The following is a 25,232-nucleotide window of genomic DNA, read 5'->3' as shown; positions in this document are numbered from 1 at the left end:
ACTTTTGTTACATCATGTCTAATTTACTTTGTATGCTCATTGGAGCAGCAATCAAGTTTTCTGTTTCTGGAGATGCCTAGCTCACCCTTGGATGCTGATAGAAATGATAGAGGAAATAATTGAAATAACCATTGTGTCTACCCTTCATTTGCATAAGTAATTTGTAACAAAACTAGGGGGCTCAGAGGGAAAGCACTGGAGACAGAGACAGACTCTTGCCCCCAGTGCAGTCTCTATGCACTGCTCTAGCAGCGCAAGGGACTGTTAATCTGTCCTAACCAGACAGCTGAGGATTTCTCTGGATGGCATAGTTGCTGTAACCACAGCATAGGGAGCATATTGGGAATGTGTCCCAGGAAAAGGGTCTGGCCATTTTTCTGCAATGTTTCAGTGTTCCCTAGTTGGCTAATGGCCCCATGGGACCTATTACCACCCACTAGCATAAGTTAGAGTAGCCTCGGGACTGCTCTAACTTACACTGGCCTGAACAGTCTCCTGATGGCCCCAGAGACAACAAAAGCTGGCACAGAAACCTTTCCATACCAGCTCAGTCAGGCCAAGAATTAGGATATTATGTTATGTTATCAGGCTAATGCTAGGCTGAGAGGAAAAACGCAGCCTGTTACTCAGAACTGAAGTTCTGGTGGAGGGAGGGAGGTATGGACTTGAACAAGAGATAAGTTGTTCCCCTCGCACAAGGGATTAAAGACTGTATATTGGAAATGTATTCTAACTGATTCCACAAGTCCTTTTGTGAATCTTGAGAAACTGGTCCAGATTCTCCTCTTAAATGAACTTCAGGGATTCCCATTGAATTCATTTGGAGATGTACATACGCACCTGAGATCAAATATTTTTCAAACTGCATTATCTCCAGATGGCATTCTAAGGGTGTTTAAATTGATGTAGTTCCACTGCTCATTAGGTACAGTCGACTATTAAATCATTGTGAGCTATAGAGTTTTGCCAGATATACCTAAGTGCCTCAAGCATTCTCACATTATACAAGTTCTGACATTCACATCCACAAAGAGGGCAAACAAGCCCTACACATTGATGTCACCAGAACTCAGGATTGCTGCTATGTTGAGTTAGCTCTTGGCAACTTTTTAGTTGAAAAGGGAAATATTAAATCTCTTTAGTTAGACAGAGGCAGACAAAATAAGCTCTGAACCTTGTCATTTCACATTTTGGAAGGCCAGGCATGCACTGTTTTGAGTTAATACAATCGTCGTGGTATTTTATGGCTTTTAGCAGAGTTTATGCATTTACTGGTTTTCTGCCAAGGTGTGAACAGCTGCTTAAAATGTAGACAATTAAAACCCAGGATGAATTTAAAGATTCATATGTCTATTGATTCAGTTCAGGTTATGAGAGCTGAGTCCTACCCCAAATATATCTGAGCTTACATGCCTCAATCATTTATTTGATGAAGGCACAGCTGATTGTATATGAATATACCTGGTCACTCAGCAAGGTCAGTTAATGCTAGATTAATATTTAAGATATTTAATATGGAGTTAGAAGGGGTAATAAACAACTCTCCCAACTATGGACAACCAATGGTCATAACTTGAACAGCATTTTTACCTGAGAGTTATCAGTCATAGGAAAAATTCTTATTAGTACCTCCTCCATGTACAGCTACCTATACTAGCTTTATTTTGGTAACAATTTTATTTTGCTATAAACATACAGCAATAAATATTTCAAGAAAGAGCAGAAACTTTGCTCTTTATGAACAAACCAAAGTGAGTGGAAAACTTTTAAGAAGAAACATTAAACATTTCAATCTTGTCCAAAGGGTCTGTCATACTAAATATTATCACCATTAACTGAATGTGTTCCTTGTGAAAGGTGCCTTTATGACAGCCCCAGAGACTCAAGCTCTCAGTATATTCACAGAACAATGCTGCTTGGGCAGCAGCAATACAAGCTTTCCCCCACTGTCACGCCAATCTCCATCAACCCGGCTGTGCCGGGACATGCCTCTGTAAAGGAGCACATTCCACTCTCCATCCGTATTCAGGACGAGGTTTTTCTGCTAACATTACCAGCCATCCCAGTAGTGCCGATTCCAACAGTGTTTTTCATGAGGCGGACAACAGTCCACTGGGACCCAAATGAAAATTGGGTTAGATAGCAACTCATTTCATAGGAGATACTCTACCACCATCTGGTGGCAATGAATTTAGATCAATATAGTTATGGCCCATTCCCTTGAGCCATCTAGTTCCTTCATACTCCTATCTTAAAAATAGATATGAACTTCTCCGTGACCAAAAGGACAAGCCTTCCCCTAAATCCTATTGTTATCTGCAGAGAACTCTACCGAAGAAAATTTAATGTTATTCAAAATATCCCCTTCCCTTCCACTCCCAGCCACACACAGGATCACTTTCTGGACTTGAATTAAAGTTTTAGTGCCAAAGGATCTCAAATTCCATTGAAAACCCCATGCAACAGGGATATTAATTCAAACACTTCACATGGGCAGGTTTCGTGTTAGTCAGGCTAGGGGCATAGGGTGGAATTTGTGCAGAGTCTAAGGATCAGTAAGGAAATTCAGCCCAAGTCCTGCAGATCTTGGAGCTTCTTTGTGTGGAATGCCTGCCCTTCTGTTGTCCTTACAGTCCACCCACCACTCTGATATCTGGTAGTGTAACCCACTGGTAAGCAAGGTCCCCTACTGTTCTGATCCACACAAAATATGAGTTATTACAGCCCCACTAAGGAGCTTTAGCTCAAGTTGTAGCAGCTCATGATTTTAGCTCTGATGGCCCCAGTTCAATCCCATGCTGACAGCCAAGATGGCAGCTACCACAGTAGCTTGACCAGCTTGGTGGACATGATACCAGTAGTCCCCTGCTCTCTTCCAATGTATGGCCAAACTCTGCTCCTGACTCCAATAGGGATAGAAGCCAATGTTTGAAAGTTAACGCTGCTCTGAACAGCATTAGTCTCTCTAATTTTAATCACTATTATAGCCTATACAGTAGTGACACCTATTAGGCTAGTAAGGCCTAAAACTTTCCATTATAACCCTCTCCTTTCATTGGCTTCTCATTTTGACCTTTCACGGTGAAATTTTCCTTCAGGTTGAGTTACTAGATAGTATATTGTGTTCTAAAGAAATCATGACACCTCAGCTTCCTGCTCCCCACTTCTCCCCTTTACATTTGATCACATCCTTTAAAAAAATAAATCACATGCGCAGTGTCATATACACATTGTTCAAGCAGAGAGACCTCTGGCAACATGAGCAGCAGAGTGTACCCAGAACTTCCACCTCTCACCTCTAAACTCAGCCTCATTTTGTTGGTATTTGGACATATTTCCTCTAAACCACTGCAATAGAGAATAGGACTTTTAATTCTCCTCTATTGTAATTTTGCAAAATTTTCCCCACCATTGCTAGCACCAGCTCCTCTCCACCACAGTTAGCAAAGCTGGGAGCCTACTGTAGATGGGCCGCCAGCATTTCAAACACTGTGTTCATTAGCCCGGCTCTGAACTGAGTTAGATGAAAAAAGTGTTTAAAATGGTCATGGCTCACCTGCACAAGGTCTCTCCCATGAAACTGAGGTCAGAACTGAATTCTGATTTATCCTATTATAACAATAGATGTGATTTGGATCTGGATTTTAATCAGGATCTGATCTTCCCTAATTTTCAGGTCTGGTGCTCTGAATAGGCTTTTCTTTGCACCTAGTAATTGTAAAAGTGCTTGATTAATCTTTAACTGTGGTCACAAAGACCAACTAGATGAAAAAAAGTATTTGAAAACAAAGGTCAAATAGATATATATTGGACTGTGTGGTCATTGCATCAACACTGAAGTTTTCATGTTATTTTTATTAATTCTTTATTATAGGTCACCCTTGGTTAGTAGGACATAGGGCAAGCATCAACCTAAAGGGTAACCTTTTGGTCAAATATAAACATCTGTATTAGGATTAAAATGAAACTGTCTTCTCTACCATGATCATGGTGACACTAACACTACATGCAAACAGGTTATGCCGACATATTTTATATTATGACATGAGTAAACAACATGCAGCGTTGTGCATTGGTTCATAGATTGGATCACCAATCAATCAATTCTGGTCCCACTGAAATCAAAACTCTTATTGACTTAAACAGAACCCGGTTTTGGCCCTGTATTTCCAATGCCTGCATCATGAAGAAAGAACAGTTGCATCTAAATTTGGAGGACTCTGCCTGGGAACAAAATGTGTGTGCTATAGAAGTAGATCTTAAGCAGTCAGAATAAATGAATGCTCAAAGGCAAGATGTATTTACAATATGAGTAGACAAAATTATGTACCATGCAATATTGACTGGACTAAATTAAATGAATGCCAAGCAACTGGACATCTGTAGCCAATGTTGACCTAATGTGCTTACAAATAGGTTTGGTTCATTTTGTTTTTAAATTTCTAAAGCATTTACAGTTGGAAAAACTTCCAGGATTATGGTCCAGCAATGACATAACCACACATTACAAACACCAAGGAAGTATGGCAGTCCAAAATGGGGAATAAAAGATGAACTAAGGGGGACAATGATTGGGGAATGCAATGATTTCTATCGGATGTATAACATATAAAGAAAGGAAGATTTTGAAACAAGGGATAGAGTCAAAGGGCTAGAACTTTGTCTGGTATAAATTGGTGTAGCTCCACGGAAGTACATATTGAAATCAGTGAAGCTATACCAAATTACCAGCTGAGCAGCTGGCTCAAATATGTAGGAACTAGTGGATGAAGATTGCATATATAAGGCTGATTTTTAAATGTCAAGTGTGCATCTGTGCTCAAATATTGCATATACAGTTACATACACAATACCCAGTTTGTGCAAGCATAGAATGGTAAGTTTTTTCTACTAATGAGAGGCAAAAAATGCATGCCTGATTTGTTTAAAAAAATAAAGACCCAAAGAAAGCTGTTAATATCACTGCTGTTCATTTCGGGAGAGTAACAATCAAAATGTCTTTGAAATGGAAGTTAAATAATGGACAATATCTGCAGAAAGGTTCATTTGAATGTGGGAAGAGGAGAATCTAAGTTTTCAGTCATCTTTTGCCTGCTGGGTTATGATGATAATTAAAATCAAGTCTTTTCATTGATAAGCAAACTGTGAAAACCAACAGGATTTTAGAAATAGAGCTTAAACTTAAATGAATTACACACACAAAATTGAGGAATTGAGGGCCCTGGACATCTGGTTAAAAATCAGCTTACACAGAGCAATAGTAAAAATGTGGCTTATAAAGGCCAAAGATCAAACTGACACCAATCTAGTCAGCAATGGGTCATATCATGATATAACGCTCCTGTACATATATGATTGTATTCTTGGAAATAGGAAATTGCAGCAAGAACAATATTTGATGTTTGTCTGCATTATTGCAAAGGAAAGAGGAGCCAGTAAAGAAGTTATGTACTGTTGTACAGGGAAAAACTTATGGGGGAAAGAATGGTAAGGAAGTAATTAAGATCATCAAGGTGTCCCATAGTGATCAGAGGGGGCATCCCTCATACTTGAATACCTTAGCAGATTAAAAAAATATCAGTATGTAGGTCCTGGCTGTCCTCTCCGTTATATCTATCTGCTTTACACTGGTGGCATTCCATTGAAGTCACTGGCATAAACCCAGAGTAGTGGAGTGATGTATTGGACCCAGTATTTCCATGGAATGCCACAAATGTTACAATTTGTATGACTCTCCAAAGTACCAAGAAGGTAGCTTAAATCTTCTGCTATATAAAGTTTCCATCTATAGCTCCATTATTATGATTACACCACCACCTAGGGCTAGATCTATAAAGGGGACTTAGAATCGCAATGCTGAGTCTAACTTTTAGGCACTCTGACACCTAGTGAAATCTACAGTCAGGTGCCTAAGTTAGGCACCTAAGAATGGGATCCACAAAAGCCAACATGCTGAGCAGGGATGTGCCTAGAGTTAGCCAAGGAGAAATGCTGAGAAGAGGGGTGGGTCGTAAATCCTGCCCTTCAAAGGGACTTAGGCTCCTAACTCTAGGCCAAAGGGAGGTGCCACCTTCTGCTCAGGTTTCACAGCTGTGAAACCGCTCCTGGAATCATGTGCCTGAACCCTTTCTTGCAAAAGTAACTAGGTTAAGGAGGGGGTGCACTCCTTATTACTTTAGCCCAGTGGTTAGAGCACTCACCCAGATGTGGAAACCCAGGTTCCAGTCTCCTCGTTACAGTGCACTTAATAATTTATGCACAATGGAACAGCTTCAATAAGAGAGACTGAGAGCAACCAGCCCCCAGAATACCCTACAGCCCTGTGATTAGGGCACTCTCCTAGGAATGGGGTAACCCCAACTTCAACTCCCTTCTCCCCATCAGGCAGAGGGGGGAATTGAACCCAGGTCTCCCATGCCCTGAGCAAGTCTTCTAACCTCTGGGGTAAAAGTTATAAGGAGGGTGGGGCCACGGGCCGCCAACAACAACTGGTGAGATAGAATTTAGGCATCTAAAGTTGCAGTTAGGCACCTAAATCCCTTTGTGGATCTAGCCCTTTGGCCAGATCCCCATTGTGCTAGGTAGCGAACTGATATTAAGCCTAGACTGGCATGCCGTATGGTGACTTTAGGCAACATGCGGTAGTAACAGAATGGGAAGTCCCCAACTGGAACATCACACATGATATTTGTTTGATGTATTATTGTTCAAAAAGTACACTGTCTTTTTTAGGTAACTGGAAACTCATTTCCTTGTCAGACTCTGGCCATCTGCCAAGTGCCCTCCATCAGCATCTGTTTGAGACAATGCTGTCCCAAGTTCTGACTCAAGTTCTCAATTCCAAACCACCATCTGTCATTAGACATTACAGGAAGCCTTCCTTACTATCAACTTGTCCAAACTTCTTAATGAAAAAAAGCACATGCGCTCAATACATTTGTAGATAAACAGACCAGTCCTAAAACAAATCTCTGAGCTGGCAAAGAAGCAGCTATGTGGGGTAATACCAGCTTAAGAACAGCTTGGGGCTTCTGCTTTCCAAACTGAACCCATTAGATCTTCGATTTCTTGGTCATGTTTTGGGGAGTGGTAGTGCTGTTCATTGTATCCGTGTATGAGCCATTTTCTCCCAGTGGCAAGTGCTTTGAGATGTATTAATGGCAGAATGAAAAGAAGCTTCATCTTCCTGTTTCTGGGTGGATACGAATGGAGTCATGATGGTGGCAATTAGGTAAAATAAGGAAACACTGTAAAAATGTAACTAGCAGCAGAGATCAGAATGAGATAGTCTGCTGGAATTCCAAGCAATAGAGCACTGACAGGAAGGATGGTTTGATGGTTAAGGCATCTGAAAGGGCCTCAGGAGATCTGGAAAAGTTCCTTGCTCTACAACAAAGCAACCACAGGTTAATCACTTAATCTGTTTGTGCCTTGGTTCCGCATCTGTAAAACAGGGATATTAAATACTTCTGTTGTCTGACTTGTCTATTTAGATTGGCAGCTCCTTGGGGCAGAGAGTGTATCTTGTTGCATGCTTGTAGAGTGCCTGACATAATGGGTCTCCAGTCTCAGTTGAGCGTTACTGTGATAAAATAGGAATGGATCTGCAAGGTAAATGTAGACTTTGCATTATTTTATCCTGTAAGGAGTCATGACAGATATAAGTGGCAGAGAGGAAAAAAGAGCCCAATTATATCAAGAAATGGAGTAATCTCTAGCACATCGCTCATTTGCTGTCTCGTGTTGATAGTAAAACTCCTTCTATAGCAATTGTTCTTGGAATAGTAAGATTTGTACCTTACTTCTTTCACAACCTACTTAAGTGTTGTTACTTTTTAGACATATGGAACTTGTGTCTATATACATGCTTAATAACTTCTCAGATGCTGATCTAAGAAAACGTAAAGCGGCTGTATTGACAATGCTGTATTGCATTGACAATTGCTGACAATACAAAGATACAGTATTGTATTATTGTGCCTATACAATAGCTTTTCTTTTGTCTACATAACTGAATTGAAAATATTGAAGTCAGAGTGTATCAATTCTTCTATTTCTAGAGAGATATTGGAGCTGGAAAAAGATTTTCCTCCCCCCCCAGCAAATTAACTCTTAAACAAGGCAGGAGGCTTCAGTATATCTGTTTGTTTCTGCAGGAGAACATTTTTTCTAAACAGCTTAAAAACCTTTTCATTCTTTACATGGACAAAATGTGCCAAAACTAGGTGAATCAGCTGAATGATAAATATGGACTAGCCTGTTACAAGTGTCAGTGTAAAAACAGGCCACATTCTCTCTGAAAGTATCTAGGAAATTTATTAAACCCAAAATTAATCTTCTATATGTAGCATCATGATTAGTTACAATTTTACATATTAAACTACTTACATTTCCATCCTGAAATCCTGCTTTTTACTAACTGCTATCACGCAAAATTAGCTAGCATGAGTAATCCTTTACGATACACACTTTGTAAGGGTGAATGATCCTAAATTCACACATGGAATGAAATGTTTGATTAAGTGTGAAGGATAAATGAAACTGGATCCCAAACCGTCAGGGACTGCATGGATGCAACTAACTAAAGCAGATCTTGAGTGCCCCCTTGTGCTCTATTTCATCTGGTAATGCTTGACTAATCAAAGAGAAGAGATGATGACGATGATGATGGAATAAGATTTCTAAGTTTGTTAAATACTTGCACGCCTTGTGGTTAACATTCTTTAAATGCATTTTAAAATACTTTGTGTTCATGTACTGGCTCAAGTAAAGTCAGGTATTGTTTTTCTCTGTTTGGAAGAATACACCTGGACTGGGATGGAGAAGATTCGTGTTCACAGTTGCGTATTCTGATCTTGGGGAGCAGAATGTAATTGAATAAATAGGATTCAACACACACACACACACACACACACATACACATACACACAGAGTAATTCTGACTAAAAACCATTACTCGGCACTTCAGATTCCCAGTTCTTGACCTTGTTTTGAAATCAGTGAAGGATTTCATTAGATTTTGTTTGGGCACCAGCATAAATATTGTCTGGACTATGAATACTACTTTTTCTATTACAAAAAAATTCCATCATTATATATAGTGACAGGTATATATGAAAGAGAAATCACACCATCGAGAAGAACAGCTGGTGAAGGAATTGTACAGTATAGAAGTTCAGTGAACAATCAGCATATTTTAGAGCCATGTTTAGCCCACACTAGTACCAATTTTCTATCATTTTTATTGCTATTCTGGGCTTGGGAACCCCAGAAAGGAGGGCTTATTATTATTTGCTAGCCAGAATTAGTAGCTGCTCCACACTGTATATTTCTTATTGTATGTACTAACACTCTTCACCATGAATTAAAAGACACATCCACTTTAACAGGGCAGTGCAATGATTGATTATCTGTCCTACCTCAGTTTCTCTTTTTGAATCTGTCTTGTTCTTTCCAAACCACAAACCTCTTATTGAATATTGAGCCTGATTCTTCGAAACCCTGCTAATGTGAGTAAACCTTAGGCCTGGTCTACACTACAGGGGGAGATTGAATAATGTAGCTGAAGTCAACGTACTTAGATCTACTTACCACGGGGCATCCACACTACACTATGTTGATGGGAGACGCTCTCCCCTCAACTCCCTTTGCTCTTCTCGTTCATATGGAGTACAGGAGTCGACGGGAGAGTGATCTGCAGTTGATTTAGCAGGTCTTCATTAGACCCGCTAAATCAACCGCCGCACGTCGATCTCCCGGAAAGTGTAGACAAGCCCTTATTCATGATAGCAGTGCCACTGACACATCTACTGAAATGCATATATATCATAATGTAAGGCAATAACACAAGGTGAATCCCATCACACTGAAACATGTATTGCTCACTAGAACACATACATCACATATTATTTAATACGGATATAAAAGAGGCCCCAATCAGAATAAGGACCTTTTGAGGTAGGGGGTCCTATACAAACAAATAATAAAGTCCCTGTCCAATTACTGTATTACAGGCAGAGCCAATATCACTTCCTATTAAGGTTGCCTGATGTTTCCCATTCAAAGACCCTGTTTTCAGTTTCTTATAACTTTGCAAAACTTTAAACAATTGGGCTGAAATTTTCCATGCTGGATGTCTGCTTCAGGCTGAAACGCTCTGGAAAACTTCGGCCAACACAATTTGACTGTTTTCAAGAATGAGATGAGGAAAAACACCTTTTGCCCATGTCAAAAAATTCTGGCAATCTCTTTGAAAAAGGGAATTGAAGTTTGGCAGGGGGTGGCCTGTGTGTCAGGGATGTGCCTTTTTCTGTCCCCACAGAAATCCACCCAAATTTGTCCAAGTTATAAGCCTCTGAAAAATCTCAGTTTGTACCAGCTCAGTGGAAACGTCTTAGATTTTAGCAGCTAGATTCCCCGAAGACACTGTCCACTGAGATGCTGCAAGCTGTGCCAGGTCCATGTTAGGATACCAGAACTGAGAGCAAGGAGCCTGTCTTTCCAGTGCTTGCAATGACACCCCACGACCACCACCTTGCAGGCCCAGGCAGCATGGAGGAGGAAGTTGCCTCATTCAAATGCAGGGGGATTAGACTGGGACAAGGGAGCCTCAGAATGGAGGCTGGGGCTGGGGAGGTAAGAGAGGAAAACTGGGAACGGAGTTGGGGTGAAGGGAGAGCCTGGGACTGGCTGGGCAAAAAACATGGAATTAAGAAGCAGTGGGGGGGTGGAAGAAGTTGAGGAGAGAGGGGGAGACAGCTCTGATAAATAGATGAGGTGCAGGGGGAGAACTAGGATAGACTGACAAAGACTGAGACAAGGAGTCAGGTGGCAGAGATTGGGTTGGAGGAGCCAGCAGGGATGGGGGGTTAACCAGAGGCCAGGATGAGGAGAGAAGTAAATTGGAAGAGAAGCCAGGAGGGAGGAACTGGGATTGGCCGCAGGCAAGGAGAACGACATTGGCATTAGAACAATGAGACCAGAGAGGTGAGACTGGTGCTTTCTGGACACACAGATGGGGGCCAGGATGAGAAGCCTGAAGAGTGCAGACTGTGATTGGCTGGGTGAGGAAAATGGGATGAGAAGCCAGGGTTGGGGAAGAGCGAAAATCTGTACAAGAGGTCACACGGGGGGCAGAAGAGTGTGACCACTAGAGCACATTCCCCTCCAGAGCTTGCAATGAAACCCAGGATTCCCAAATCTCACTATCCCTCCATTATCAGCAAGTACCTATGCAATCCACTGGCAAAAATTGTGTTTATCGCCTTCTAATGCACATAGAGGTAGACAACTTATTATTGCTATCAGTTACTCCAGTAGCTCAATTGGCAGAGACCACCAGACTATTGGCTCTCACCAGGGATGTGAAACACCTAGGTGCAAAACCCTGCTCTAAGCAAAAAAGGTTTGGGCCCAAAAAAGTGCCCTGGCTCTAGCAATTATGCATCTATATAATAGACAAAAAAGTGTTATTGGCCATGGGACTTTTTGCCACACACCCAAAGCAGTCACTTCTAACTCTGACTTCTGAAAAGTTCTCCTGCCATTTTGTCCTATATATCTTCGATGTTGATAAATGCAAAGTGATGCACATTGGAAAACTATACATATAAAATGATGGGGTCTAAATTAGCTGTTACCACTGAAGAAAGTCATTGGAGTCATTGTGGATAGTTCTCTGAAAACATCCACTCAATGTGCAGCGGCAGTCAAAAAAGTGAACAGAATGTTGAAAATCATTAAGAAAGGGAGAGATAATAAGACAGAAAATATATTGCCTCTACATAAATCCATGGTATGCCCACATCTCGAATACTGTGTGCAGATGTGGTTCGTCATCTCAAAAAAGATATATCGGAATTGGAAAAGGTACAGAAAAAAGCAACAAAAATTATTAGGTGTATGGAACAGCTTCCATATGAGGAGAAACTAATAAGACTGGGACTTTTCAACATAGAAAAGAGACAACTAAAGGGGGATATGATAGAAGTCTACAAAATCATGACTCGTGTGGAGAAAGTAAATAAGGAAGAGTTATTTACTCCTTCTCATAACCAAGAAACAGGGGTCACCAAATGAAATTAATAGGCAGCAGGTTTAAAACAAACAAAAGGAAGTATTTCTTCACACAACATACAGTCAACCTGTGGAACTCTTTGCTAGAGGATGTTGCAAAGGCCAAGACTTTAACAGGGTTCAAAAAAGAACTAGATACATTCATGGAGGATAGGTCCATCAATGGCTATTAGCCAGGATGGGCAGGAATGGTGTCCCTAGCCTCTGTTTGCCAGAAGTTGGGAATGGGCAAAAGGGGATGGTTTGATGATTACCTATTCTGTTTATTCCCTTTGAAGCACCTGGCATTGGCCACTGTTGGAAGACAGGATACTGGGCTAGATGGACTTTTCCCAGTATGGCCATTCTTATGTTCTTATCTGGCTCTTGAATTAAAAGGGGTGGCTTTACTTTTAATTTCTCTCTTGCTTAAAGTATGTTGTGACCATGAAACATTTTTAAATGGTAAAATGCTCCTCTGAAATCTGCAGAACTTAAAGCAGGGGGGGGAAATAAAAAAACCTTTGTATTAACTGTGGGTTAAATTGTAACTTTACCTTCTGTCTTGAGTGGCTACACCCCAGGTAGCAGCACTGCACCAAGGGCAGACTTTGGGGAACAATTGCAGAAAGCAGCCAGCCAGAAACTCCAGCTGATAGGCCCAGAAGCAGGGACTGCTGAACCTTCTGGTCAAAACCAGAGACTGTTCTCAGACTTTCTCTGCCGTGTGCTGATTGGCTGTTTCCCCAACCTTCCCCCTTCCTTGCAGGTTCTTCACCTCAGCAGCACTCCACACCTGCCCCTTTGCCCTCTCCTGTCCCTGCTCACACCTCTTCCCTTCTCATTTAGCTAAACCCCTCCTAAGTAAACCCACGCCAAAAATAAGCATGGAACTAACATGATGTTTGCCACCACCACATTGTTCACGCTGCTTGTGTTATACCAGTTCCCCCCCTCTTTAGACACTATTGTCTCACTGTTTCCTTGTACTCCCCCATCGATCTGTCCAAATCCATCCGTTATCTCTTGTCTTATACTTAGATGTAAGCTCTTTGGGGCAGGGACTTTTTGGTTTGTGTTTGGACAGTGCCTAGTAGAATGGGCTCCTGGTCCATGACTATGGCTCCAAGTCACTACAATACCACAAATAATATAAGAAATAATAAAATAAATATAATATAAGAAATAATAAACAGAACCCTAACATTCTTTTAACAGGTTTTATAGAGCAGGGAGGAAAAAGGGTCTTGTAGGTAAGGCACTGGACTGAAGTTGGAGCATCCAGGTTCAATTCACAGCACTACCATGTAGCCTTGTGCAAGTCACTTAGTCTGGAATTAGTCTCACAAAATTAAGGTACCACTTAACATGAGTAATGATGGTGGCTTCCAGCCCCCAGACATAATTAGCTATAGTACTTTGATCAGTTGTAGCAGAGTTGTAATATATTCTATCCCTTCAAAACCAGTATGTCTCCTTTACCTTTTAACACTTGTGCAGAGTAAATTCACCTTTTAAATTAGAACAATTTTCATTAATCACTTTATACCACAGACCATTTTAGCATTATCAAACAATTTGGTTGAGCACTGAAAGTGAAGCAAGGTACAGAAATCTGACAAACTGACCATTTTAACCAACTCTAAAATTGTCATTTTGACCTAGCAGAGGACTCTGAAAAATGTATGTAAAATGCACCAAAGGAAGAAACAAGCTGCTATTTTTAGATATTTCATTTTTTACAGAAAATCAAATACACAACATTTAGCTTTTTGCAAAATAAGGTATCTCTCTCCCTCCTCCCTCCCCAGACCTTTACTGTAACCAGTTTTGCCAGCAGACAAAGAGTCTGATCAAGCAATATGTCAAGCGCCCTTAACTCCCACTTGAAATCAGTGGAAACCAAGGGTGCTCAGCACATTGCAAGACAGCCCTAAAACAGGAGATCCCTATTAACTATGAGGTCACTTGAGTGCTGTATGCATGAGCAACCAGAAGCCAGCAGTTTCATCTTATCTAACAGCAATGATCTGTGCTAAAAGAGTACTAAACTATCTAGAAGCGATTCAGATGGTCAACAAACAGTGGCATTCAGTAGTTCACAAACAGCTAATCCATGTTAGCATTTCCCTTTGTTCAATCCATCACAAATATTTGCATCAAAAGATATTTATTCAGTAACTTCAACTGCTAAGCAGTCCCATGAGTCAAAGAGCAAGCTCTGAGAGCTCCTGCGTCATTACTGTTGCTAGGGAAACTACACCCACCCTATCCATGCCTTTAAGAGAGACGAGACTATAGTAAGGCACTGGCATAGATAAATTACATTTTTGACTTTTCTTGCTATGTAAAAATATATTGCTGGCACACATAAAACATGTTTTTAAATCTTTACCATCTAAAGTATCCACCCTGGCCAAGGTGCAGTTAACTGTACTCTAAAGATTTGAATTCAGATACATGTTTTCATTTAATTTGTGCAGTGTAAATTAAGTCTGACCGAATCTTTACCTTTTCCAGGTAGCAGATTACTTTCTCTCTGGAGTAAAGGGGAACCAATGACCATATGGGGAACATATGACAGAATCCTAATATGGTTCCTGATCCATTTCTGGAGCAGCTCAGTTTACTCAAGATAATTGCAAAAATTCTAAAAGAGAGCTTCTTTCCTACAGCATAAATGTAAAACCAAAACCAACTGATCTGTTTTGCAGTTTCAGAATTCAAAGTTTAGTATTTGCAGAAGAAATGAATAAATGCCTCAAATACTCAGGGCTCAGTTTAAAAAAATAGATCAATCCCTCGGATACTTTGAAGACACAAAGTGACTCCAATAACCAAAAAGTACAATTACAAGATATGGAGTAAAAGGAGCAGTGAGAGTCCAGGTAGAAAAAAAAAAAAAGAACAAAACACAAGCCTAGATTTCACAGGCCTCACTCGGCTGTGCGGACAAGTAAGGAGGCATAAGGCCCCATTGGGCTACTTACCCAGTACTCCAGAGTGCAAGCAAAGTACAGCGGGATGGGTGTGCAAGGAGCTCTACTTCTGCCGTGACTTATCAGCCAGAGTAGCCGGCCAGGCACGCAGAATATTTACACTGCATCTGGGGGTGAGCCTCCCTGGCCGGGTACAGAGACTCACACTAGCATGCTAAAAACAGCAATGTTGATGTACTGGTGGAGGCTTGGGCTTGCTCAGACCCACCTGACCCCTGGGCCTAGATATCTATGCAATCTTATTTGCCCCCCAACCTCTTTGCGCATGTTCATTGTGATATAGTCTTTAGTTACAAGAGCATATACTATTTTTTCCCATAGGACCCCTGCCTCATTTACTGCATAAGATGGACAGAGCTCATTTAATGAACAGCTGGTCAATATTCTGTTTATTCCTCATTGTTTATTGTGTAGCCCTAGGCCTTATTTACCTGCACATTACTCTAACCCTGCTCTGAAGACAGAGCTTTTCATTTCCTCGTGGGCTTTTCTATTGCACTCATCACCATAGTATTTGAGTGCTTCACAAACCATTAATTTTCATGACTCCCCATAAGGTGGAGAGTATTATCCCCATTTTACAGATAAGGAACTGAGGCACAGAGATTAAGGTTAGAATGGTTTCCACTAATCATGAGTTCCTAATTTAAGACACCTATGGCCTTTTTTTCAGAGTAGTTAGCGTATATAGCACTTTATGTGTTCCAAGTACAGCTCCCATTCATGTCAGCTGTACATGGGAGAGCTCAGCACTTCCACAGATCAGACAAGATGTTTCAAGTTGGGCACTCAAAAAAATAAGGACATAGTGGTCACCTGTGAAAAGTTTGCTTTAAGGGACTTGACTAGCATCACACAAAACCCCTGTGACAGAGGCAGGGATTCTCCCGCATTCCCCTTAACCATGAGGCTGCCCTCTCTCCTCCTGTAATCCCCAGCCTCATTTACCACACACCTCCCAACTTCCGCAACAAAGGCAGGAGTCCTACAGACAGCCTCCTTCACTGCACAACCCTGATTCATTCCCAGAGCGGGTTCATCCGGAGCCTTAAATGAGGCAGGGGTCCTATGTTAAATATAGTATGTGATCATGTAAAGCCTACATTATAATGCACAAGGGGACTAAATTATTTCCCAAACTATTCTCGAAAGTGGCTGAACCATTTTTGATGAAGCTCTCCAAAAAAATTTAGCCTGAGGCAAACACCTGGCATACAAAATGTTAACCTGAACAACTAAAGTTTGGCAAAATTGTAAGCACTGAAAACAGGGTCTAGTGGAAAGTGTTGGGCAACCTTAATTACAAGCAGTACTATCAGCTTCTCCTATAATTTTTCATCTTATTTCTGTACTTTTATTTATAATCTTCTGCATATCCATTCGCTTAGATCAGTGGTTCTCAACTCTAGTCCACCACTTGTTCAGGAAAAGCCCCAGGAGCGCCGGGCCGATTTGTTTACCTGCCGCGTCTGCAGGTTCGGCTGATCGCAGCTCCCACTGGCCGCAGTTCACCGCTCCAGGCCAATGGGGGCTGCGGGAAGGGCGGCCAGCATATCCCTTGGCCATCGCCACTTTCTGCAGCCCCATTGGCCGGGAGCAGCGAACCGCGGCCAGTTGGAGCCGCGATTGGCCGAACCTGTGGACGCAGCAGGTAAACAAACCGGCCCAGCCCACCAGGGGCTTTCCCTGAACCAGCGGTGGACCAGAGTTGAGAACCACTGGCTTAGATATTGCCTCTGACTAAAAAGAAAACAATGACTTGTATGTAACTTAGAATTCATGTAACAGCACATTGAACTCATGATTCAAGTAGCTACATTTTTAAAAACAAGCATTCCAAACCCAGAAAAAATAGATGATGGTTCCTTCCTCATTAAAAAGTGTGGCTTGGAAAACCAACTGACCAAAAAAACCACAAACAAGCAATAGTCAAATTGTGTTTCTTTGTTTTAGATGGATACACCACTGATGATATTGAGTTTTACTGGAATGGAGGGGAATCTGCAGTAACAGGAGTTAATAATATTGAGCTCCCACAGTTTTCAATTGTTGATTACAAGATGGTATCAAAAAAAGTGGAATTTACAACAGGTAAGCACTGACTATCTCAAAAAGTGCACCCGACACAGAAATATCAATGGCTGAAGTTTTCATAACGTCACTTTCATCCTTCTTTCAGGGGCATATCCTCGATTATCACTTAGTTTTCGGCTTAAACGAAATATTGGTTACTTCATTTTGCAAACCTACATGCCTTCCACGTTGATCACAATTCTATCGTGGGTATCTTTTTGGATCAACTATGATGCCTCTGCTGCAAGAGTTGCCCTAGGTAATTTATTTTCAAAGCTATTGAAGTGGCTTGAGTACTGACTTGTGTAACTCAGCATGGCTCCATAGTCAATGGGACTATGTTGATTCACAGTAACTGAAAACTTGACCCTGTGTTTCACCCACATGCCAGCTCATATTGTGATACCATGCTACCTGCTACAATTTTACCTGAGCAATCTGAAAGGAGGTCCTCAACCTGTTAGCATAGTTTATAAGGACTGTTTGTGGTTTGAGCCTATAATCTTTTCAAAAGCTAACTGCAGTAAATCATGTTGTCCCCAGTCTCCTTTAATTGGAGCACCTTATGACTAAATGAATCTAGAGCTATTCATTGGATATATTAACAGCCTGTGATTAGAACAGAATAGAAACTGGTTTCATTCTCATAGACCAACATCAAAAATTAATAACATTGTGGTTGATAGATTACAAAGCCATGAGCTGGAAAAGTTTCACCTCATAGAATGAAGTAATCCCTTTGAAAATTAGTGAAGAGGGCTATTATGATGGCACCACCAACCTCCCTACACTAATGCCCACCATTCCGGTCTGGAGCCTCCATTTATCCCCTCAACTTTCGATCCTCAGTCAAAATTACTCCTAATACCTTTCCTCTGGCTAGGATACTTATTCTGAACTCCAAGAACACTGGTAAATTTAATTCCACTCTATGTGGATCAGGCAGGATGGCTACTTTAAGAATCAAGTTAGCAGCATTCCCTCACCTGACAAGACCAAGTGTCTTCTCCATAACAACCCTGTTCTGTAGTGACTACATCAGCCAGCACTGGAATGTGACTTTGTAAATCACATATTCTTTGGAAAGGGTCTTAAGTGTATTAAAAAAAAAGCAGGGTAGGCTACTAATGAGACAGGCAACTGGAGAAGAAAAGTGTTCAGGTAACTGATTGTCCCTCCTGCCATGGAAAAGGCAAGGGGTTGGCCCCCAAGGCCTGCAGAGCTTGCAGTTTAATATGTCACTTAAAGAAGGCAACTGCTGTTTCAAATTTCCCACTTTCCTCTTCACTGGCTCCCTTCACTACCAGTTTATATACATAAACCTAGCATGTTATATAGGTCATACTGTCTTGATGCCCATTAATATTTTTTGCTAGATGACAAATGCATTCCCTTAATGGTTAGGAGTCTCTGCTGAAATAATTAAGCCAACTATGTCATAAGCCCAATAGCATTGTGTTTGAGCAATGATACAGCTTTTATGCCTTCAAAGTGACGAACAATGTATCAGAGTTGCCTTACCGACATTTTTTTTTTTTTAAACTTCACAGGAATCACAACTGTGCTGACCATGACCACAATCAGCACTCATCTCAGGGAGACACTGCCAAAGATTCCCTATGTAAAGGCAATAGATATTTACCTAATGGGATGCTTTGTGTTTGTATTTCTCGCCTTGCTGGAATATGCCTTTGTAAACTACATATTCTTTGGGAAAGGTCCTCACCGTCAAAAAAAGGCAGCTGAGAAGGCTACTGATGAGGAGGGCAAACCAGAGATGAATAAAGTCCAGGTACTTGAGTAAAGCTAATGTTTCATATATTTTTATTTCTAATAGGGCATAAATGAAAGCGTTAAACATTTTCCAAAGAAGTTAATATATAATAAGGGAGTTACTGCAACTAAACTATGGTGCCTGTCTTCAACTCAAATATGGTGCCACATTTCTGTCAGTGCCAATGAGCTCATCATCCTCATTGTACTACATGGCCAGATAAAAATACTTACCTACATTCATCTGTTGTCCAAAACCATACAGAGTGACCTCTTATGCTACATGGAAATTCAGTTCAAGACCCTGACACCTACAGGTACTCCACAAAGGGTTCCCCCTACACTGTTAAGGGCATAAGCCATCCCTTTATGGATTATTCGCTGGAGATGCTGTCCATACCTATGCTGCATTCAGATGAGAAGCGGGGAAAACAAGTTAACAGAGGCCAGTTTCAAACACTCACACCTCTGCTCAAACACCCCAAAGCTATTCTGATCCAGGTGGAAGGTGGACAGTGAGGATCCAGGAAGAAAATAGAGAAGCACCTCTTCTCCAGCATCAGCCCTGGCTGTGTGGACCCTGGTACATAAGCAGATGACTTTGTAGGTGGTCCATGGAACAGAGGTAAGTTAAATTTTTTCTACAGATTTGGTGACACCAGTTACATCTTGCTGACGTTCACCAAAGCCAGTTTAAAACTTTCACTTTGATCGTAAACTGGCAGAAATATTACAGAAATTAAGAACATCTGTATCAGACAATTGCTTAATTGAATTGCCTTTTACACACACTCAACATATGCCTGTGACACATAGGCATTTAAATTAATTGTTAAAGAGATCTGTCAATTAATGATTTTGTTCTTGTATTGGTGACTGTAGACATACTGCATGCATGATCCTCGTAAGTATCCTTTTGGCTCGCAGTATGGAAAATATTGATGTTCTAAGGTTGGCTTTATCTTTCAGTTTTACATAGGAAGAATACCTGATCAGAGCTGCAGGCTGGAAGCTAACTGGTGGAGCTGGTGGAGCTGGAGTAGTTCATCTGAGCCCTAATCTACAGAATTTCCCTATATCTTTCATATTTCAGCGGTCAGTACCAAAATATAGGAAGCTGATTTCAGAGGGTGAGAGAAGAGCAGCAGTAAGTATGTACAATCACAAGATATGGCTTCCTCTACCATATTGACCCATGTCATATATCCATATTAGTTACCACTGTAAACAACTGTGATGTACACATAACAGTTCTTCTCCTTTTCTCCAGGTTAATAGTGCTACTTATTTCTACCTGAGATGTGCCCTAGGTGAGGATGAGTTTCTTCCTACAGCAGATTCAGCATATCTAATGGCATAGTGAGACATGCAATGAACTGATTATGAAATTGAACCAGCACCTGGAAGAGAAACTGGATAAGTTTATGCTCAAATAAATTTGGGTGCAGATAATGACCTTGTAATGTTCCACACATGGTGTTTTTTCTTCCTCAACCTGACAGAGGAGGAATCCAGGATCACCACAGTCCTACATCAATGTGCCATTTTTATTTTAACATTTTTGTAGATGAAGGAAATTTTTTTATTCATTACAAATAAGCTCTCGTTGTTCTTCGTTCTATTTTTGATGATAAAATATTTTAAAAATCGTTTGTATCTCCCTATCCTCTTATTGTCTTTTCATGGAGAGCTAGTTATAGCTTTGGATATCTAGGACAAAACAGCCAAAGGAGTAACACACTTGTAGGGTGTATGTTTCTATTTGTAGATGAGTAACTGTTAAAAAAAAACTTCAAAAGGATATCTCACCTTTGAAGCTCAGTTCATATTCCCTTCACCATTCTATGTCTACGCTGCAACAGAAGACCCATGGCTGGCCTGGATCAGCTGACTTGGGCTGCATGTCTGTAAAATTGCTGTGTAGACCTCTGGGCTTGGTCTGGAGCCTGGGCTCTGAGATCCCAACGAGGGGTGGGGTGTCCCAGAGCCCAAATGTCTACACAGCAATGATATAGCCCTGCAGCGCAAACCCTGCAAGCCTTAGTCAGCGGACCCAGGCCAGCTGTGGCCGTGTCATGGGTCTTTTATCACAGTGTAGGGGCAGATTGCAACACCTTTACACATTGACTATAATGTGACTATTTTTGTGCCTAACTGCAGGTTATTATGTGTAAGGGGCTTAAAATCTGGTCCTAAACTTTTGTCTCAGAATTTATTACATCCTTCAATCATTTATATGCAATGGATGACCTCAATTCACTCTAGACAAAATTGAAAGTTTCTGAGGCTAGTCCTCTGATAATAAATTGCAATGAGAGAACCGTATTAGGTTGTTTCTATAGATGTCTGAGTACCCTTTACAGCCATCAGCAATATATTTTGCATATGTACATTACTTGCAGCCAAAACTATTTTGGACTGTCTTTCAGTGTTGCTTAAAAGCCACAAAGCTTGATACAGCATTCATCATCCTCTAGATAAATGTACTAGCTTGAGTTTCTTTAATCTTTACTGAGCAGTCACCCCCAAGGGATATCACTAATGAAGATTCATGCATATGTGGTCTGTCGTGATTTAGGTCTTAAGCAGCTTCACTGAAGTTTTCTTAGGGTATGTCTAAACTACGAAATTAGATCGATTTTATAGAAGTCAATTTTTAGAAATTGATTTTATACAGTCGATTGTGTGTGTCCCCACTAAGCACATTAAGTTGGCAGAGTGCGTCCTCAATACCGTGTCTAGAATCGACTCACGAAGTGGTGCACTGTGGGTAGCTATCCCACAGTTCCCGCAATCTCCGCTGCCCATTGGAATTCTGGGTTAAGCTCCCAGTGCCTGATGAGGCAAAAACATTGTCACAGGTGGTTTTGGGTATATGTGAAAAGCTCTGTGAAAGCAATGGCAGACAATTGTTTTGCGCCTTTTTTCCTGGGTTACCCATGCAGACACCATACCACGGCAAGCATGGAGCCTGCTCAGATCATCACTGCTGTTGTGAGCATTGTAAAAACCTCGTGCATTATCCTGGAGTATGTACAGAACTGGGCTAAGAGATGCCAGCACGAGGACATGGACACAGACGTTCCTGAAAGCATGGGCTGTGGCAATTGGGACATCATGGTGGCAGCGGGGCTAGTTGATACAGTGGAACACTGATTCTGGGCTCGGCAAACAAGCACAGACTGGTGGAACCGCATAGTGTTGCGGGTATGGGATGATTCACAGTGGCTGCGAAACTTTCGCTTGGGTAAGGCCACTTTCCTTGAACTTTGTGAGTTGCTTTCCCCTGCCCTGGAGCACAGGAATACCAATATGAAACCTGCCCTGACAGTTGGTAAGCGAGTGGTGATAGCCCTGTGGAAGCTTGCAACACCTGACTGCTACCGATCAGTGGGGAATCAATTTGGAGTGGGCAAGCCTCCTGTAGGCACTGCCAATGCAATCACTGACATTCTGTTATCAAGGGTAGTGACTCTGGGAAATGTGCAGGTCATACTGGATGGCTTTGCTGCAATGGGGTTCCCTAACTGTGGTGGGGTGATAGATGGAATGCATATCCCTATCTTGGCACCAGACCACCTTACCAACCAATACATAAACCGCAAGGGGTACTTCTCAATGGTGCTGCAAGCAGTGGTGGATCACAAGGGACCTTTCACCGACATCAACGTGGGATGGCCGGGAAAGGTGCATGAAGCTCGCATCTTTAGGAACTCAGGGCTATTCGAGCAGTTGCAAGAAGGGACTTACTTCCCAGACCAGAATATTACCGTTGGGGATGTTGAAATGCCAATAGTTTTCCTTGGGGACCCTGCCTGCCCCTTGCTCCCATGGCTCATGAAGCCATACACAGGCAGCCTGGACAGTAGTAAGGAGCAGTTCAACTAGAGGGTGAGCAAGTGCAAAATGGTGGTAGAATGTGCCTTTGGACGTTTAAAAGCTCGCTGGTGCTGTTTGCTGACTAGGTTAGACCTCAGCGCAACCAACATTCCCATTGTTATTGTTCCTTGCTGTGTGCTTCATAATATCTGTGAGAATAAGGGGGAGACATTTATGGTGGGGTGGGAGGTTGAGGCAAATCGCCTGGCGGCCAATTTTGAGCAGCCAGACACCAGGGTAATTAGAAGAGCACAGCTAGGCACGCTGCACATCAGAGAGGCTTTGAAAACCAGTTTCATGACTGGCCAGGCTACGGTGTAACAGTTGTGTGTGTTTTTCCTTGCTGCACACCCGCCCCCTTTTTTTAATTTTAATTCTCTGTAAGCCCAACCACTGTCCCCCCTTCGATCACAGCTGGGAAAGGAAATAAAGTAACTATTGTTTTGAAACCATGCATTCTTTCTTTATTAATTAAAAAAAAAAAAAGAGATAACTGACAAGGTAGCCCAGGTGGGGTGGGGTGAGGGAGGAGGGAAGGACAAGGCCACATTGCTTATTGTAGCAATACAACAAATCAAAACTGTTTGAATGACAGCCTTCTGTTGCTTGGGCCATCCTCTGGAGTGGAGTGGCTGGGTGCCCGGAGCCTCCCCCCGTGTTCTTGGGCATCTGTGTGAGGAGGATATGGAACTTGCAGAGGAGGGCAGGCGGTTATACAATGGATGCAGCGGTGGTCTGTGCTCTTGTTGGCTTTTCTGCAGCTCCAACAGACGCTTCATCATGTCTGTTTGCTCCATCATTAGCCTCAGCGTCGTCTCCTGCCTCTGCTCTTCACGTTCACTTAATGCTTTCCTGGTCTCTGCCACTGAATGCCTCCATGCATTAAGCTGTGCGGGAGGGCTGCATGAGCTCGGAAAACATGTCATTGTGAGTGCATTTTTTTTGCCTTCTAATCTGCGATAACCTCAGGGACACAGATGATAGAGGGAGCATAGAAACATTTGCACCTGGGGGGAGATAAAAAGAGAGAGTAAAATTTAAGATGATACATTTCTGAGAACAAAAGGGAGACTCTTTCACAGTGAATCAAGCAATTCACAGCAGACAGCACATGTGCTTTAGGTACAAGGTCGCATTTTGCCTTTTATATTGAGCACCTGCTGGTATGGAGACACATCACAAACAGCTGGGCAACAGAATTCGGTTTCCAGGCAGCCATGGTAAGCCTTTTGGTACGCAGGGTTGGCTTCTTTCACCTTCATAAAATGTGGGAATGGTTTCAAACTGCCATCCTTTCCCATAGCAAGCAATGCCAGTTAGGTTTCACATTTAAAAGGAGGGGCTGTGGTTTTTGGGTGGATGTGCAGCACACACCACCCCCTACCTCTATTGTGTGGCTATTCTCTGGGAAGATCCCCTAACCCCTCCCGGCACCGCAGGGCTATTCTCCAGGATGATTCCTTTTAGCCAAGTGCAAACAACTCAGCATGAATGGGGTCCTTTTACTGTTCCCCTACAAAAATCCCTCTACTTCAACCAGGTGACCATGAATGATATCACTCTCCTGAGGCTAACACAGAAAGATATAGCCCGAATGTTGCTTGAATGTGACCAAAACCCAGGACCATTCGCTGCCACACTTTGTGCTTCAATGATTCCAGACTACTTGCTACTGGCTTGGCGTGGTAAAGTGTCCTACCATGGAGGATGAAATAAGGCAGCCCTCCCCAGAAACCTTCTACAAAGGCTTTCAGAGTACCTCCAGGAGACCTTCATGGAGATGTCCCTGGAGAATTCACGCTCCATCCCCAGACACATTAACAGACTTTTCCAGTAGCTGTACTGGCCGCGAATGCATCCCAATTCTTCAGGGAAAATCAAACATTAAACACTATTGCTTTTAAACCCTGTACAGTAGTTACAAATGTGCACTCACCAGAGGTGCCTTCTCCGGCTTCAGAGTCGGGTATCCCACCTTGGGAGGGTATTGGCTCCAGGGTGACGAAAAGGTCCTGGCTGCCAGGGAGAACGGCTTCACCACTTGCTTGCTGCGCATTCTCTTCCTCATCCACAAAATCCTCCTCCCTGTTGTGAGAGACTCCCCCCTTGCAGGTGTCCACGGACAGTGGTGGGGTAGTGGTAGGATCCCCACCTGGAATGCCATGCAGCTGTGTTAGGATATAGATATTCAGGCCTGTCTGTAAAGGTCTGTACTTTAAGAATTTAGGGGTATTCTTATCACTTCGCTAGTTCTAGAAGTATAAAAGAAAGAATCAAAATCACTGTCTGCTGGTGTAAGGGCCTTCTCTTACTGTGACAGTTTGAGGCCCTGTTCTTAGGCTAAGGCCTTTGGCTAAGCAGCAGAGGCAGCCATAAGCTAGGAAGCGACAGGTCACATCCTCACATTCCAAACTAGTCACATTGAAAGAAGGTGCTATTGGGCTGTTAGGAATA

The 25,232-nt window shown here is 42.1% G+C and overlaps 2 protein-coding genes across 3 annotated transcripts in view; one reads left to right on the top strand and one right to left on the bottom strand.

Moving 5' to 3' along the window:
- The window catches only part of GABRB1 (gamma-aminobutyric acid type A receptor subunit beta1), a 262,957-nt gene that overhangs the window by 225,444 nt on the left and 12,281 nt on the right, over positions 1 to 25,232 (top strand). For both annotated transcript variants that reach the window (XM_074951464.1, XM_074951463.1), the window contains exons 7-9: positions 17,007 to 17,144; positions 17,233 to 17,385; positions 18,677 to 18,918. In XM_074951464.1, coding sequence (XP_074807565.1) covers positions 17,007 to 17,144; positions 17,233 to 17,385; positions 18,677 to 18,918 — 533 coding nt within the window. The remainder of the gene's footprint in view (positions 1 to 17,006; positions 17,145 to 17,232; positions 17,386 to 18,676; positions 18,919 to 25,232) is intronic.
- Positions 23,283 to 25,232, bottom strand: part of COMMD8 (COMM domain containing 8) — a 43,838-nt gene continuing 41,888 nt past the window's right edge. Inside the window, exons 5-6 of the mRNA XM_074951465.1 lie at positions 24,715 to 24,930; positions 23,283 to 23,785 (exon numbers count right to left, since the gene is read on the bottom strand). Coding sequence (XP_074807566.1) covers positions 23,744 to 23,785; positions 24,715 to 24,930 — 258 coding nt within the window. The 3' untranslated portion in view covers positions 23,283 to 23,743. The remainder of the gene's footprint in view (positions 23,786 to 24,714; positions 24,931 to 25,232) is intronic.

The sequence above is a fragment of the Natator depressus genome, chromosome 4, assembly GCF_965152275.1.
Source record: "Natator depressus isolate rNatDep1 chromosome 4, rNatDep2.hap1, whole genome shotgun sequence".
NCBI classification, from domain to species: domain Eukaryota; kingdom Metazoa; phylum Chordata; order Testudines; family Cheloniidae; genus Natator; species Natator depressus.
Note: the sequence above shows the minus strand (reverse complement) of the source record. Positions and strands in the feature narration are given on the sequence as shown.